The sequence below is a fragment of the Prionailurus bengalensis genome, chromosome E2, assembly GCF_016509475.1.
Source record: "Prionailurus bengalensis isolate Pbe53 chromosome E2, Fcat_Pben_1.1_paternal_pri, whole genome shotgun sequence".
In the NCBI taxonomy this organism is placed as follows: Eukaryota; Metazoa; Chordata; class Mammalia; order Carnivora; family Felidae; genus Prionailurus; species Prionailurus bengalensis.
The window spans coordinates 11,332,615-11,349,249 of NC_057352.1; the positions used below are offsets into that span (position 1 = coordinate 11,332,615).

General features: G+C 64.5%; 2 protein-coding genes and 2 long non-coding RNA genes across 9 annotated transcripts; 2 read left to right on the plus strand and 2 right to left on the minus strand.

The window, feature by feature from the left end:
- Nucleotides 1-770: 770 nt before the first annotated feature.
- DMPK (DM1 protein kinase) lies at nt 771-11,433 on the plus strand. 6 transcript variants are annotated; one of them, XM_043600479.1, is made up of 15 exons: nt 771-1,207; nt 3,465-3,556; nt 3,865-3,948; nt 4,038-4,133; nt 4,690-4,838; nt 5,202-5,295; nt 5,586-5,792; nt 5,877-6,140; nt 6,860-6,945; nt 8,492-8,603; nt 9,257-9,444; nt 9,540-9,637; nt 9,802-9,848; nt 10,141-10,230; nt 10,564-11,433. In XM_043600479.1, exons 1-15 carry the CDS (start codon nt 1,048-1,050, stop codon nt 10,714-10,716), a joined length of 1,920 nt encoding a protein of 639 aa, XP_043456414.1. In that variant the 5' UTR covers nt 771-1,047; the 3' UTR covers nt 10,717-11,433. The 6 variants fall into 6 exon arrangements, with proteins under 6 accessions (XP_043456414.1, XP_043456413.1, XP_043456416.1 ...); XM_043600478.1 differs by having other exon boundaries at nt 873-1,207; nt 10,145-10,230; XM_043600481.1 differs by having other exon boundaries at nt 873-1,207; nt 5,877-6,125.
- On the minus strand, nt 7,857-9,497 carry LOC122494960. Its single transcript, XR_006300305.1, has 2 exons — nt 9,385-9,497; nt 7,857-8,702 (listed from the first exon to the last, which is right to left on the minus strand). It is a non-coding gene; the product is annotated as an uncharacterized LOC122494960 (long non-coding RNA).
- On the minus strand, nt 11,348-12,445 carry LOC122494961. Its single transcript, XR_006300306.1, has 2 exons — nt 12,351-12,445; nt 11,348-12,054 (listed from the first exon to the last, which is right to left on the minus strand). It is a non-coding gene; the product is annotated as an uncharacterized LOC122494961 (long non-coding RNA).
- On the plus strand, nt 12,328-16,375 carry SIX5 (SIX homeobox 5). Its single transcript, XM_043600468.1, has 3 exons — nt 12,328-13,139; nt 14,101-14,915; nt 15,059-16,375. Exons 1-3 carry the CDS (start codon nt 12,343-12,345, stop codon nt 15,676-15,678), a joined length of 2,232 nt encoding a protein of 743 aa, XP_043456403.1. The 5' UTR covers nt 12,328-12,342; the 3' UTR covers nt 15,679-16,375.
- The last annotated feature ends 260 nt before the right edge of the window (nt 16,376-16,635 follow it).

A 16,635-nucleotide genomic window follows, 5' to 3' on the forward strand; every position in this document is an offset into this window, starting at 1 on the left:
AGAGGGCCCAAACCGGCCCAAGTCGGATATTCCGGGGGGCCTGTCTGGATGGGTCCTCCAGGCAGCTCTTGAGGTGCCCGGAGTGCGCATGTCTGGGCCTCCCGCTGCCTCGGGCCGGCTCACGCGGCCCAGGCGCCCAGAGCCAGCTAGAGACTGCGGTTTTCTCCGGGAGAGCTGTCCAGCCCTCCCGAGAACAGCGAGAGTTCGTCCGGCTGCTGCAGGGAGTGGTGTCTTCCCGCTCTGCCCTCCACCCCCCGAAATGTTTCTGTTTCTAATCCTAGCCCAGGCAGGAATGTGGCTGCGGGGCCAGGGTCCAAGGAGCTATTTTGGGGGCTCCTTTTTCTCCCCCAGGCTTTGGCCAGCGGGTCACCCCTGGTCCTGGCTCCTGAGGGCCTCCCTTCCCAATTCTCTCACCACCCCTTCCCCACCTCCTGCCAAAAAAAAAAAAAAAAAGTCAGTGTAAAGCAGAGGTCCTGAGGGCTAAATTTAAACCATCCCAAAGTCTGACTCCGTGGCTGAGTCACCCGCGAAGCTGGCCTCCTACCCCCCCCTTCCCAGGCCTCACCCCTTTCTCACCCCACCCCGATTCCTGGGCTTGAGAAGGGGGCGTTACCCGATCATTCTGAACCTCAATTGGCCCCCTCGGAATGGAATGGGAGGGCTCATCTTTGGCATCTGCCACACCTGTAGCTTCCTCTGTGCTCTGCCTTTTTTGGGGGGGGGGGGGTGCATGGTGGGAGAGTTGAAATTCTTCACCCCCCCATCTCACTCCGAAGTGTTCTGAGGGGCCCCGGGAGGAGGGAGTTGGGGGGCCTGGCTCATGAGGGGTTAAGGCTGGGAGGCGGGAGGGGGCCGAACCGAGGGGTGGGGAGAAGGGGAGGAGGCCTCAGCAGCAGAGAGAAGTGGCCAGAGAGGCCCAGGGGACAGCCAGGGACAGGCAGACATGCAGCCAGAGCCCCGAGGCCTGGACAGGGGCTGCCAGGCCCCGTGACGGGAGGACCCCGAGCCCCCGGCCCGGGGAGGGGGCCATGGTGCTGCCTGCCCGACATGTCAGCCGAGGTGCGGCTGAGGCGGCTCGAGCAGCTGGTGCTGGACCCCGGCTTCCTGGGGCTGGAGCCCCTGCTCGACCTTCTCCTGGGCGTCCACCAGGAGCTGGGCGCCTCCGACCTGGCCCAGGACAAGTATGTGGCCGACTTCTTGCAGTGGGGTGAGTGCCCGCCTGCATGGACGCCCCCGGATTGGGGGGCGGTGGGGGCAGGGCAGAGGCAGGAGATGGACCTGGGCACGGGGGGGGCTGGTGGTTGGGGGCAGGATGGACGTGGGAGAGCCTCCCATTCAGGAGCCCGGAACTCGGTGCCAGGTCCCAGGGTGACATGCCCCTTCCCCCGTGCCACCCTGGCAGGGCAGGCTGGGGTCAGCAGAGGCCAGGACAGCCAGGACTCACAACCAGGACTTGGGAGGCTGGGCTGGGCACAGCTTCCCGTGGTCCCTCTGTATCCCCTCCACAAAGTCTAGGCCTAAGGACATGCCAGGAGCCCCGTATTTTAGGGTGCCCCCACTGAAACGGGCCCCATGGCCTTCCACCCTGGTTTCCCAGAGCACAGGGGCAGGCAGAAAGGACAGCACGGGGCAGCTGCCAGGGGCGCGGCCAACGGGCAGGTGTTTGGCTCCAGCCTCTCCAGCTGCCCCGACAGGTGCCCAGGCACTGGGAGGGTGCGGTGACTCAGGCGGGCCCCGGGGGAGAGCCAGCTCTGAGACAGGCGCCACTCAGCGCCCTTCACCCCTTGGATGGAGGAGGAACAACTTAAGGTTCTTCTGGGTGTACCCCCCCCCAGCCCTGTTTCACTGTGGTCTGCATGGGGAGCCCTGACTCCCCTCTAACTACCCCCCTCCCATCACTCATTCTCCTAGCTCATGACCTCCGACCTCCCGGCTCTCCCACAAAGTCCCTTCTTGCCAGGCAGGTCTTTCCCTGGACACAGGTCTGGAGGGAAGATGTGCCCGCCTCAGCTTCTGGCCTTGTCTGCCCGGCCCTTCCTCCACCCCAGGGCCCAGGCTCCTTGGGTTTTCTGTCTCTCTGACACCCTGCCACTCGGTCCCCACACTGGGTTGCCCCTCCAGCGGCCTGCTCTTGGTCCGTGGGCTCCGTGTGTCTCTCTCTGCCTTCTCCCTCTTGCTCCTTTCTTGTGACCATCTCCTTCTGACCCAGGCCCCACTCCTGTCCCTCCCATTTCAGAGATAGGAAGGTGGAGACCAAAGGCCAGGCAGCTCAGCCCCTGTAGGAACTTTCTCTCCGCCTCCCCCAACACTCAGTACCTCTGTCAGCCCTGATTTCGCAGAGCGTGAAGTGGGGCTAGCAGGGTAAACTGAGCCCTGAGCTGGGGGCAGGGGTCTGGCTCTCCCGTAAGGAGCGCTCCTTTTGTGGCCCGAGCAGCATCCTGCGGCCCCTCCCCTGCCGGGCTGCCCGGGCGGGGGAGGGGGCCTGGGTTCCTGCTGCCTTAAAAGGGCTCAACGTCTTGGCTCTCTCCTCCCTCCCCCGTTCTGGGCCCTGGCTGGTTCTTCCCTGCCTGCGGCCCACTCTCCCCGAACCTCATGGGGGGCACCTCTCTCCCTTCCATAACGCACTCCGTCTCCCCTTATTCCCACTTGCACACGTCCGTCTCTCTGTCCTGCCTCTCAAGTCCCCAGCGTCTGCTACTTCCCGCCCTCCCTCTCCATGTCCCAGTCTCCCCCTCCCAACCTGCCCCCTTTAACTCCTAGCTGTGGGGCCTTGGGACGACCGCTTCACCCGCCTGGGCCCTGACTCCCCACCTGTAAGTGAGGGGTACTGAAGGAGCCCTCTTTGTGGAGTTGAGGGCAAAGAGAATACACTAGAGCCTGGGATTTGGGGGTCCACGCTGGCTTTGTGTTTCTTGCTCCTTCTCCCAGCCCCAGCCCCAAATCCAGTGTCTCCCAAAGTGTGGTCCAAAGCCACCTGCATCATAAACCTGGAGGTACTGGATTAAACCGAATGTTCCAGAGACAGGTGACCAGAGACAGACTGAGAATGCTGGGGTGGGCCTGTTGGGCACTCCCTCCACCAGCCCGAGTGGGGGTGGGGCCTGAAGCTCAGGGGGCCCTCAGGCCTGGGTCTCATATCTTCCCCGTCGGTCCTGCAGAGCCCGCGCTCTCCACCTGCAGCCACTAGGGCCCTCCGGCCCAATGGCCTTCCCAAAAAGGGGTTCCCAGGCATCCCACCTTTTTCTGTAGGAGGGCAGTTTGGGGTGTCCCCAACCCTCACAGTGTTTTGGTGGGGAAGCCCTTGGGAGACTGACAGTCCTAGGAGAGAGAGAGAAGAGAGAACAAGGGACAGAGGAGACCGAGGATGGAGAGAGGGGGAGACTGAGGGGCAGAGGGTGGGACTTCCTCCTGTCTGGGGTGTCAGTCCCAGTTAGCCTCGGTTCTCACCTCCCCTCGCCCCCCAGTGGAGCCCATCGCCGAGAGGCTTAAGGAGGCCCGACTGCAGAGGGATGACTTCGAGATTCTGAAGGTGATCGGACGCGGGGCGTTCAGCGAGGTGAGCCGTGAGCTGTCACTGCAGCTCGGCGGAGCGGGAGACGAGACTGCTCACGCAGTGGGCGGGACACAGGGGTTCGGGGCGGGTCCTTAGAAATTGATGAATGACTGAGTTTAGAAAAACTACACCAGAGGGGCGGGGGGCGGGACTTTGGGTCGATGGGCGTGGCGTTGGCGGTGGGGCGGGGCCACGACTGGGTTGTATCGGGGGTGGAGTCCGATCGGAGCGAGCCCGGGTGTTTCCGCCCCCCTCCCCCCCCCCCCCCCCCCGCGCCACCTCAGCCCCAGTCACCCCGTTTCGGCCTTCAGGTGGCGGTGGTGAAGATGAAGCAGACGGGCCAGGTGTACGCCATGAAGATCATGAATAAATGGGACATGCTGAAGAGAGGCGAGGTGAGGGCCGGGGCTGGACGTGCGGGACGCGAGGATTACCCACCCCAACTCCCGCCCGGCCCGCTTCAGCGCCCGCGGGTGCCCCGCAGGTGTCGTGCTTCCGCGAGGAGAGGGATGTGTTGGTGAACGGGGACCGGCGCTGGATCACGGAGCTGCACTTCGCTTTCCAGGACGAGAACTACCTGGTGAGCCCCGGGCCGGGGCGACTAGAGAGCTGGACCCCGACCCCGAGGCTGGCAGTTAACGAGACGGGGTCAGGCAGAGGAAGGGCTAGGCTTGGGGAGCTGCCTCTGGGTGTGGTAGGAACTGGTCTTCCTTGCCCGGGAGGGGAGATGTCACTTACGGCTCTTTTCCCGGGCGGATTCTAGTGGACTCTGCGAAAGATGCCGCCGTCGGGGGTGGGGGTGGGGCGGGGATCTCTCACCGGGACTGGGATAGCTCTCTAGTCGATGTGGGGGCCACTGGGCAGGGGGTATCTGGGCACTGGGGGGGGGGGGGGGCGGTTCTCTGAGTCTTTTTCCCTCCTTCTGTCCGGTGACATCCTGGGGGAAATTAGGGTTTTTTTTTTGGGGGGGGGGGAGTGTCTCTGATTTGGCCTCGGAGATCTCTTGGGCTCTCTTGGGGCTGGGGCTGCGGGGTCTCTCCCCAGGGATGGGGCATCTGTGGGAGTCTTTGTCCCGGGCTATCGGCGATCGGTGCCGAGGGGTGCTACTGACCCCCCCATGACACGCCCCCTGCTAGTACCTGGTCATGGAGTACTACGTGGGCGGGGACCTGCTAACGCTGCTGAGCAAGTTTGGGGAGCGGATCCCAGCCGAAATGGCGCGCTTCTACCTGGCCGAGATTGTCATGGCCATAGACTCAGTGCACCGGCTGGGCTATGTACACAGGTGGGCGCAGCAGGGGCTGAGGGGCGGGCGGCTGAGGGCGGGGCCCAGAGAGGGAAAGCAAAGTTGCACCTGGGCACGGTACCGCAAAGGTGGGGACCCAGAGGGGGCGGGCCCTGCAGAGGGACCTCCTTGGTTGGGGCCACTGGGGACAGGGCCAGAGGAGTGGGGTTCAGAATTGCAGAGTCCCCTAAGGCGCGGAAGCCGAGGAAATGGGTTCTGAGGGGGTAGGGAGTGGAGAGGCCCGGAGCTGGAGAGCATGGTCCCTAAGAGGGTGGGACCCGAGGCCGCGCTGCCTGGAGGGGTGGAACCTGCCGAGATGGATGGAGGGAGGCTCACATCCACCCCCACCCTCCGTTTGCCCAGGGACATCAAACCCGACAACATCCTGCTGGACCGCTGTGGCCACATCCGCTTGGCCGACTTCGGGTCCTGCCTCAAGTTGAGGGCGGACGGAACGGTGCGTGGGGCGCCGCTTCGGGCACTGCGGCCACCAATGAGGAGTGGCGGCAGGTGGGGGGACAGAAGCGCAGAGTGTGGGGGCGGGGCTGAGGCGCCCAGGTAGAGGTGGGGGCCCGACCAGATTTAGAGGGGTTACAGGGAGGGGACCCACGCCTAAGTGTGTGAGCCGCTCCCGGTTAGAACAGAAAAGGGGAGGGACTAAAGCACTCGGGGCGTGGTTAGGAGGAGGGGCGGAGCCAGAGCTGGGAGGGGCGGGGCCGAGCCCAGCTCTGGACCTTTTTGGCTCAGGTGCGGTCGCTGGTGGCGGTGGGCACCCCGGACTACTTGTCCCCTGAGATCCTGCAGGCTGTGGGCGGCGGGCCCGGGCTGGGCAGCTATGGGCCCGAGTGTGACTGGTGGGCACTGGGAGTGTTCGCCTATGAAATGTTCTACGGGCAGACGCCCTTCTACGCCGACTCCACGGCTGAGACCTACGGCAAGATCGTGCACTACAAGGTGAGCACGGCCAGAGGAACCCCTGATCTCCCTTGGCACGTAACGCCAGGCCAGCATCCCCTGCCCTCCCTCTCCCTCGTGCAGGAGCACCTGTCTCTACCGCTTGCCGACGCAGGGGTCCCTGAGGAGGCCCGAGACCTCATCCAGCGGCTGCTGTGTCCTCCTGAGACGCGGCTGGGCCGGGACGGAGCAGGTGATTTCCAGAACCATCCTTTTTTCTTTGGCCTTGACTGGGACAGTCTCCGAGACAGCGTGCCCCCATTTACACCGGATTTCGAGGGTGCCACTGACACGTGCAACTTCGATGTGGTGGAAGACGGGCTCACTGCCATGGTGAGCGGGGGCGGGGTAGGTACCTGCGACCCCTGCTGGGCAGAGGGTATTCCCCCCACCCACGCCCCACCCCCATCCCTCATCCAGAGAGCTGGGGTTAGAATAGTACCCATCTCCTGGGGTCTTGAAATCATTCCTCCCCCAGAGCGCCTGCTCTGTGCCCACCCAGCGCCGGGAACCCAGCGGTGATCTGGATTCGCAGTCCAGTGGGGAACATAGACTTGTCCCCAGACAGTGATGCCCCAGAGGGAGAGTTCAGGGGTGAGACAAGGGAGGGGGGGTGTGCGGAGGGGGGCGCGGGCTCCCCACCCACCCTGGAAAGTTTTGGAGGGCTTCCTGGAGGAGGAAGCCTCGGCTATCTGAGCCGAGACCTGGAAGGGTAAGAAGTGAGGCAGGAAAACACCGTAGAGGAATCTCTCGTAGGCCATCTCTCTCTCAACTGTTGTACAAGCCACCCCAGTGCTGGGCACTGCTGGGGACCCACAGGGACCAGGCCAGCCCCAGGTCCCCGCCCTCGTCCACGTGTAGTCGGGAGAAGTATAGAATGACACCGTGGAGAGCGCCCTGAGGGAAGCAGCCGGATACAATGAAAGAAGATGAGGGAGGGGCCACTTTAGACGAGGCCCCAAGCTGGGGTGGGGTGGGGAGCTGGCATTTAAGCCAAGACTGGGAAGGGGTGAGGCACCAGCCCTGAGGAGCACAGGTCACTCCACATCTGGATTTCTCTGGTACAGGAGACGCTGTCCGACATGCGGGAAGGCATGCCCCTGGGGGTCCACCTGCCATTTGTGGGCTACTCCTACTCCTGCATGGCCCTCAGGTAAGCGCTGTTCGGGGGCTCCCACTAGGGTTGCAAGATCAGGCTCAGAAGCGTAGCGTCTTGGGACCAAGGACTGTTAGGAGTCCGGAGTTGTAGGACCTTACGATGTCAGACCGTAAGTACTGTGAAGTTTTAGATTCCCTTGCAAAACCCTGGAGCCACAGACTTGGGCTTCCAGAATCTTCCAGGCGTCCACTTTCAGATTGCTAGTCCAGTCACGGGACCTCAGAATCTTAGAAAATAAGAAACATAGAAGTTTAAAATCAGTCTTAAAGGAATACAAACTTTTTTGAATCGCTCATATAACCATAAAGCTACTTCTTTATTTGTTTTTTTTTTTTAATTTTTTTTAACGTTTATTTATTTTTGAGACAGAGAGAGACACAGCATGAACGGGGGAGGGGCAGAGAGAGAGGGAGACACAGAATCGGAAGCAGGCTCCAGGCTCTGAGCCATCAGCCCAGAGCCCAACACAGGGCTTGAACTCGCAGACCGCGAGGTCGTGACCTGAGCTGAAGTCGGATGCCCAACCGACTGAGCCACCCAGGCGCCCCTTGTTTGTTTATTTAAAGGAGGCTCCACACCCAATGTGGGGCTTGAACTCACGACCCCTGAGATCAAGCATCAGATGCTCTACTGACTGAGCCAGCCAGGCGCCCCTAACCATAAAGCCTTTTAAAAACATTAATTATACAAACAATACATCGTTTGTCACTGGTAAATTAGAAAATTCTGGCAAGGGAAAGGAGCTCCCTGGCTCACACATGCGCACACACAAACTGGACAACTGTGAGAACATGCTGTGATCCAATCTAGTCTTTTGCCGAACAATGTATCAAAATGTCCCTTCTTGTCCTGAACGAAGGCCAAACATGAGCCACTGTGCGGTACTCTCCTTTCTGGGGGGGGGACAGGACTCCGTTAACCCGTCTTCTCTGTTATAACCCAGATTGGATGGACAGCTGCAGCGTGGTCTCGGGGGGTGCCCAGGATCCTGGGGTCCTTGAGACCTGTTTCCAGAGAGGGAGTGCTGGGTGCGAGGGGCCATCCACTTTTATTGTAATTTCATATTCCTGGGGAGGAGGGGTCTCCCTCCAGCAGCTGGGGATGGCAGGGGGCGGGGTGCAGAGAACTAGAATCAGTCGTGGGATCCCACACCCAGTCTTAACACTGTATCTTTGGAGGTGGCCAGAGCTGGGTGGGGTCCCCCTCATTGTCCTGAAGTCCTAAGGAGAGGGGTCTGCAAAGGTCACGTGGACGGGGAGATGAGTGACCCCGCATATGGGTGTCTCGACCCCAGGTTCCCACAGAAGGTGCAGAGAGGCCAGCTCCCAGGGGCCTGAGGCCATGTGAAGGGCGGGCCTTTACTAACAAGAAGGGGACCCGTCCCATCAACCTGCCCTGCCCCCTCCTCACTCCAGGGGCCCTTCAGGGCCTGGCTGTCCCACGCCCACAGAAGAGGGAGTCCTGGCTCTAAACCCAGGGGGGTGGACAACCTCTTGAGGGGGCCTGGTTCTCCCTCCCCTCGCCCTCTTCCTCTCCCCAGGGACGAGGAGGTCCCAGGCCCCACGGCCATGGAACTGGAGGCCGAGCCATTGCCTGAGCCACCTGTGCGGGCGCCCAGCCCAGAGCCCACGGTGCCGCCACCAGAGGAAACAGTGAGTCTCTGGAGGAGAAGGTCGGTCAGGGAGAATCCGAGAAAGGCAGGGGCTTCCGGGGTCTTGTGTGCTGCCGGCCTGAAGCCCTCTGGGAGTTGGCTTGATAGAAAGAGAGAATGCAAAGTAGAGACAAAGTTACTTCAGTCAGAAATCATCCCCCTGAAGAAATAAAGGCCTTTGTGTGTGGGAGGAGGGGGCCGGCCCTTGGTCAGCAGACAGAACCTCAAGGCAAAGGTTTATTCTTGAACGGGAAAGGAGGGTCGTTAGGCTGAATTGTTCCGGGAAGAGGGGGCTGGAGAATGAGGGGAGGGGAGACAGAGACAAACCAAACAGGGCCTTTTGGTGAGGCAGGCCTTCTCCTGAGGACGCCCAAGGACTGGAGAAGAGGGGAGGGCCATGGTCAAGTTGGGTAAGAGTTGTAGGAATAGCCCTTTGGTTCCTGTGTGGAAGGTGGGTGGGAAGGGCCCAGACTGGAGGCCGGAGACCAAGGCAGGGGCTGGGGTTAGTTAGGGAAGGAGGAGACGTGGGTCACTGCAGGAGCTGTGGGGATTCCGGAAAGATCTAGAGGACAAGGGAAGATCCCAGCCTAGAACCGGTGCCCAAGTCTTGGGCGCTGCAGGAGCGGGCAGCCCTAAGCCAGGTCCCGCACGCAGGCCGAAGCGGCAGCTCCGGAGGCCGTTCCCGCGGCGGCGGCGGCGGCGGCGGCGGCGGCGGTGGTGGCGGCGGAGGCCCAGGTGACGCTGCGGGAGCTCCAGGAGGCCCTGGAGGAGGAGGTGCTTACACGGCAGAGCCTGAGCCGGGAGCTGGAGGCCATCCGCACAGCCAACCAGAGCTTTGCCAGGTCGGGGTCGGGGCGCCGGGGCTGGTCGCTACCGTCGGCAGCCCGTCTCGCCCAGGTCCGGTCCGGAAGGGCTCACGGTCTTTCCCTCCCCGCAGTCAGCTCCGTGAGGCCGAGGCCCGGAACCGAGACCTGGAGGCGCGCGTCCGGCAGCTGCAGGAGCGGATGGAGCTGCTGCAGGCCGGGGGAGATGCAGGCGAGTCCCCCATCCGTCCCCTTTCCCGAGGGCGACGGGGGGAGGTGGGCCCGCGGCGTGTGTGGACCACCTGGGGGAGGGCGAGGGGCCCAGGCTGGGGCACGCCGCGCCACCGCCCTCCTCCGTCCCTCCACGCGCCCTACGCCTCTCTCTTCTCCTTCCAGCTGTCACGGGGGTCCCCAGTCCCCGGGCCACGGATGCACCTTCCCATGTAAGACCCCTCTTTTTCCCCTGTATCAAGCCTGCTGGCCCCTCTGCAACCCCGGCCCCGTCTCCCCGTCCGGATTTAGGGATCACCCTATGTCTTTGGGGTTCCAGACGGCAGACACCCTCCACTCAGCCCCACGTCTACCAGACAGCCCTCGGTCCGGGCCTCTAACCAGATCCCATCTAGGATCTCCCTAGATTCCCTCCCCGACTCCGTTCAATGTCTCTCGCCTCCTGCCGAGGGCGGCCGGGCCGGGCTGGGCTCCGATCGGGTCACCTGTCCCTTCTCTCTCCAGCTAGATGGCCCCCCGGCCGTGGCTCTGGGCCAATGCCCGCTGGTGGGGCCAGGCCCCATGCACCGCCGCCACCTGCTGCTCCCTGCCAGGGTACGTCCGGCTGCTCACGCCCGCCCGCCGCCGCGCCCCCTCCTCGCACCAAGCACCCCAAGCCTCCTCTGCTTAGCTGCGCCTCTGTCGAGCGGGGCCGCCGCGGGGAGGGAGGATGCGCGGGCAGCCAATCAGCTCAGGCCGCTAGGAAGCAGCCAGTGGCGAGTTCGGACGAGACTTGAAGCTTGCCCGCGGACCAACCGCAACTGCCCGCGGGGGCGGGGCGGGACGAGAGAGGATTGTGAACCCACCTATAGGCGTGGGCGTGGCGAGTCCCAGGAGCCAATCGGGGGGCCGTGCCGCCAAGACCTGATCACGCCCTCTTGTCCGCAGGTCCCTAAGCCTGACCTATCGGAGGCGCGTTCCCTGCTCCTGTTCGCCGTTGCTCTGGCTGCTGCCGCCGCCTTGGGCTGCACTGGGTTGGTGGCCTGCGCCCACCATCTCGCCCCGGTCTGGCGCCACCCGGGAGCCGCCTTCGCCCCCTGAACCCTAGGACCCCAAGCTGGAGGGTTGGGTGACCTGGGCACGGCGCAGAAGCCATTCCTACCGCCTCCCCGTTCACACCGCCTCCCAGCGTGGGTCTCCGCCCGAGCTCCAGCCCTGTGATCCGGGCCCGCCCCCTGGCGGCCGGGGAGGGAGGAGCAGGGGGCTCCAGGGAGGCTTGTAACCGGGAATGCTGCAGTTGCTGCTGGGGAGAATCGCAGACCAACCACCTACTAACTCCGGCCTGGCTGAGGCCCCGCCGTGGATGGGCAAACTGCGATCTAGAGGAGACAGCAGGGCCAGGGCTCGGCCATCAGTTTTTCACCCTCCACGCGCCCCCCGCCTATCGGCTCGCAGACCACAAATCCCTGTGCATGAGGCCCTACTATCCCGGGAATGTTCTCTTCCCGCGGCGAACGTCTAGTGCGAGCCCCGCCCGCCTTCTCGAGAACCTTTTGCTTTCGCCAGCCCCGCTTTTTCGGGGACTCGCGCGCCCTCCTCACGTACGTAGCTCTCGGGGCCACAGCAGGCTCCGCCCGCCTCGGCAGTTTGGGTATTTATTGACCTGTCCTCCGACCCGCCAAGTTCCAGGACCCCAGCACCCTAATCCACGTTTTGGATGCACTGAGACCCCGACATTCCTCAGTATTTATTGTCTCTCTCCACACCTAGGACCCCACCCCCGATCCTCGCGAATAAAAGGCCCTCCCGTCTGCCCAACGCTCTGGACTCCGCGGTGTCCGCTCTCTTTGCGTTGCGGGAACGAGGCTGCTCAGTGGGCCAATTGGAAGGCGAGTGGAGGCGCCCAATGGCCTGGCAAGAAGCTACAGGGCCGCCAAACAGACGAATCCGGGCTGGGGGTGGGGGTGGGGACGCTGAAAGGCGTGGCTTCGGCATCCGGCCAATAGGAGGTGGCTAGCGAGTCGCCCGGAGGCACCGCCCCTTGCCCAGCTGTGGCCCAGCTGTGCCACCCGCAGGCCGGCAAGAAGGGGGTTGGGCCGGCTGGGCGCGCGCGCGCGCGCGCGCGGCCATCCTCCTACTACTGCGCTTGCGCGGGCCACGCGACTCGGTCCCAGCGACTAGCTCAAGAAAAGTTGCTGCAAACTTTCTAACCCGTTTCCCCCGCCCCTTCTCCCTGCCGGACCCGCCCCCCTGCGGAGCCGGGAATTCCGAGGGGCGGAGCGCGGGCCGAGATGGGGCATGGGGGGGCCTTCAGAGGACTCTGGAGACGGAGGCGTGCAGAAGCTTAGTCTCGGGGCGGAGGTGGCTTCGCGCCCTTAGCCTTCCCGGACGGCCCGTTACCTTCTCCGTTGTCCCGATGGGGAAACTGAGGCCCTCAGCCTGAGGCACACGCGGGGGGAGGAAAAAGCGCGGCCTGAGGCGGAGGGAAAACAAAAGGAGAATCACGGACAGACGGGGAGGGGGGCGGGCACACACACAGACACTGGGACCGAGACCCTAGTGGAGAGCTGGGCCTGGCACTGCTGGGGGAGACGCGGGGTCGGCGGGGGGTGGAAGATCGGGAAGCGCGAAGGGGAGGGCGGAGGGGGGGGGACGGGCGGGGGAGGGGGCTGGGGAAAGCCCGAGGGAGGAGGAGAAGGAGGGAGGAACTTCCCAAAGTTGCAAAACATGGCTACCTTGCCTGCGGAGCCGAGCGCGGGGCCGGCGGCTGGGGGGGAGGCGGTGGCGGCGGCGGCGACCGAAGAAGAGGAGGAGGAAGCGCGCCAGCTCCTGCAGACTTTGCAGGCGGCCGAGGGTGAGGCGGCGGCCGCAGCCGGGGCCGGGGCGGGCGAAGCGGCGGCGGGAGCGGAGGGCCCGGGATCCCCGGGCGTCCCCGGGTCGCCCCCCGAGGCCGCTGCCGAGCCGCCCACGGGCCTCCGCTTCTCGCCCGAGCAGGTGGCGTGCGTTTGCGAGGCGCTGCTACAGGCGGGCCACGCCGGCCGCTTGAGCCGCTTCCTGGGCGCACTGCCCCCGGCCGAGCGCCTACGTGGCAGCGATCCGGTGCTGCGCGCTCGGGCCCTGGTGGCCTTCCAGCGAGGCGAGTACGCCGAGCTCTACCGGCTGCTCGAGAGCCGCCCCTTCCCCGCCGCCCACCACGCCTTTCTGCAGGACCTCTACCTGCGCGCGCGCTACCACGAGGCCGAGCGAGCCCGCGGCCGCGCGCTGGGCGCAGTGGACAAGTACCGTCTGCGCAAGAAGTTCCCGCTGCCCAAGACCATATGGGACGGCGAGGAGACCGTCTACTGCTTCAAGGAGCGCTCCCGCGCCGCGCTTAAGGCCTGCTATCGCGGCAACCGCTACCCTACGCCGGACGAGAAGCGCCGCCTGGCCACGCTCACCGGCCTCTCGCTCACGCAGGTCAGCAACTGGTTCAAGAACCGGCGACAGCGCGATCGGACCGGGGGCGGCGGCGCGCCCTGCAAGAGGTGAGGGGATCCGGGCGGCGCAAGTCCCGCTTTCCCGGGGACGTGCTACCTACCAACCCCCTCTCCCCCATACCCGCGCCGAGCTCCTGGGGACACCTCCTGCACACACCTTCAGGCGCTCCCCGCCCCCCAGCGCAGGGAATACGTGTGGACGGAACTGGCACACGCCCGGGGCCCTCTCCCAGACCTCACTTCTGTCGCGTAGGCTGTGAGACCTCTTCCCTCTGCTCCATTCGGAGCTCCATCCGGAATCCCATCCATGTTCTTGGCCAGGGGGAGGCAGTGAAGAAAACGGGGGGACTGCGGAAAGGGGGGTGGGCCTTTGTCCATCCATCCCGCGTGGGGGCATCTTTCACGCCCGCGGGCTGCCGGGCCTTTCCCTGACCGAGGCTCTTCCTCACCCCCCCCACCCCACCCCCCTGTGTGCCCAAACAGCGTGGTCCGTCGTCTGTCTTTGTTGTGAAACGTGAACCTTCCCCAGCTCCGGTTTCCCTGTAACCCAAGCCCTTCCCCTCCCACCCCTCGCGCCGGCCTCTCTCCCTTCTCTGACGCCCCGGGGGTGGGGGGAAGGCACCGGGAACTGAGCGGGCGGCTGCCTCTCCACCCTCCGAAGACGCTGGGCTGCTTGCAGCCTGACCCAGGGGACTTCGGGCAGCCCAGTGCTCAGCCTCTGGGGCCCCGAGGCCAAGGGGCTGGGAGAGGAGGGCCTCCTCCCTCCGATGTGGCCAGCTTCGGCTCTTATGAAGAGGTATCAGTGCTGGACTTGGAAGCGCTCTGTCTCAGGGGGCCTTGGGTGGTCTGACTGAGGAGGTTTTATAACCTCCTGAAATTGGCCACAGAAGTTTGGGCCGGGGAAAGGTGGGGAGGCAGTGGTGGGCCTGTGCTCCTGCAGGGCAGCTTGCTGGCCGATGCGGAAGCTCAGGCATCGAGGACCACAACTCACGATCCTTTCTCTGGCCAGCGAGTCTGACGGGAACCCCACGACTGAGGACGAGTCCAGCCGCAGTCCTGAGGACCTGGACAGGGGCGTGGCTCCAGTGGCATCCGAGGCCCCTGCCCAGGGCTCCATATTTCTGGCGGGGGCCGCCCCTCCAGCACCGTGCCCTGCCTCCTCTTCCATCCTGGTGAATGGGAGCTTCCTGGCTGCAGGCAGCTCCCCAGCTGTGCTCCTCAATGGGAGCCCCGTCATCATCAACAGCCTGGCCCTGGGAGAGGCCTCCAGCCTGGGCCCCCTGCTGCTCACGGGGGGCAGTGGCGCTCCTCCACCACCACCGCCCCCGCAGCCCAGTCCCCAGGGGGCCAGTGAGGGCAAGACCTCCCTGGTCCTGGACCCTCAGACCGGGGAGGTTCGACTAGAGGAGGCTCAGCCCGAGGCCCCGGAGACAAAGGAGGCCCAGGGGGCTGCTTCGGTGCCGGCCGGAGAAGAGGCTCCGGGGCCTCTGCCCCAAGTGGTGCCCGGCCCCCCGCCGGCCGCCACCTTTCCTCTGCCCCCGGGACCGGTGCCTTCTGTAGCTGCTCCCCAAGTGGTGCCGCTTTCCCCACCCCCTGGGTACCCCGCAGGCCTGGGCCCCACCTCCCCGCTGTTGAACTTGCCCCAGGTGGTACCCACCTCACAGGTGGTGACGCTGCCCCAGGCTGTGGGGCCACTGCAACTGTTAGCCGCGGGGCCGGGCAGTCCTGTGAAGGTGGCGGCTGCCGCGGGCCCTACCAACGTGCACCTGATAAACTCCGGCGTGGGCGTGACTGCCCTGCAGCTGCCCTCGGCTGCGGCCCCAGGTACCTCCTGCCTGGCTGGGGCCTGGGTGACGGCTGGGCTGGCCGAGAGTGCTGTCGGTGGGCTTCTGGGAGGTGGGGCAGCCTGTCCCTGGCGGTGTGTCCCAGAACCCTCCCGACGCCTGGCCCACCTCTCGTCCCCACAGGAAACTTTCTCCTGGCCAACCCCGTGTCTGGCAGCCCCATCGTGACAGGCGTGGCCGTGCAACAGGGCAAGATCATCCTCACCGCCACCTTCCCCACAAGCATGCTGGTCTCCCAGGTCCTGCCACCTGCCCCCAGCCTGGCCCTGCCCCTGAAGCCAGACGCAGCCATCTCCGTGCCCGAGGGAGCCCTCCCAGTGGCGCCCAGCCCTGCCCTCCCAGAGGTCCACGCCCTCGGCCCGCTCTCTGCACATCAGCCGCCACAGCCGCCACCCGCCCCTGCCGCCACCAGTGCCGCCAGCCTGCCCTTCCCTGCGGACTCCTCCGGCCTCCTGCCGGGCTTCCCGGCGCCCCCGCCGGAAGGGCTCATGCTGTCGCCTGCAGCTATGCCCATCTGGCCGGCAGGCCTGGAACTGAGCGCAGGCACAGAAGGGCTGCTAGAAGCAGAGAAGGGGCTGGGGACACAGGCCCCCCACACCGTGCTGAGGCTGCCGGACCCTGACCCTGAAGGACTGCTCCTGGGGTCCACGGCGGGGGGCGAAGTCGATGAGGGGCTGGAAGCCGAGACCAAGGTTCTGACCCAGCTACAGTCGGTGCCTGTGGAAGACCCCCTGGAACTGTGACCCGGCCGGGCCTCATCGCCTCTCCTGACAATGGTGCTCAAGGTCCAGGACAGCTCCAGACGAGGGGATCGCTCGGACATGACCGCTGAGAGCTGAAGATCCCACACACTACGTATCCCTGGGCCCCTTAACGTCTCCAAGCCCTGGAGGTGCCAGGGGGCTCCCCACTGTCTGCTCCTGCCCAGGGACACCGTCCTCTGGATTGGAGGCCTCCTCTGTTACAGCCCTCTCCTTGCTCTGTGTCCCCAGTATATGGGGAGATTTGGGGGTCCTGACTCCGGGGCTGTGCCCCCCTCAACCCAGTACTAGCTGTGAGCTGAAAGTCCTGCCACGTGGCTGGATTTCCAGCCCCCTTGAGCCCTCTCCCTATCACTCCCTAAAACACTATTAATAGCTCCACTGACATCCAGCGTTCCCAGAACCACTTGGAGGGTGGAGGACAGGCAGTCTGCGCCCCAGACCACCAGCCCCTCCCAGCTGGGCCCTTCCTGCTGAAAAGGGAGGCAGGTGCGGGGAGGCCTGGGTGAGGCTCCTCCAGGACTAGAGGCCGCCTGATCACGTCCAGCCCCAGACCAAAGATCCCCTCACCCCTGGGGCAACCCTGACCCCTGTGTCTAGTTTGTATCATAAATCTTTATTTTTCTAGGACATGTTATGCCTCCGTTTCAATCAAAATAAAGTTGACAGACAACTAGAACCTCCAGGGGTGTGGGTTCCCTTCTAAATTACTTGCTCAAAGGAAAAGCTGAACCTAAAAAGCCCCACCTGAGCTTCTGGCTTTCTCACTGTTGCTCCCTGGGGGAGGGGGGGGGGAGGGGGCCGGGGTGGGAGTTTAGCTCCGTGGTGCCACTTGGGAAGGTGTGGGCAGGGTGTTTCTCAAACTGCAGGCCTCGGGGCCTCTAGATCCTGCAGAAGGAGCACCTCCCACCCAGCGTTGAGGAAGCCAGCGGGCCAAAG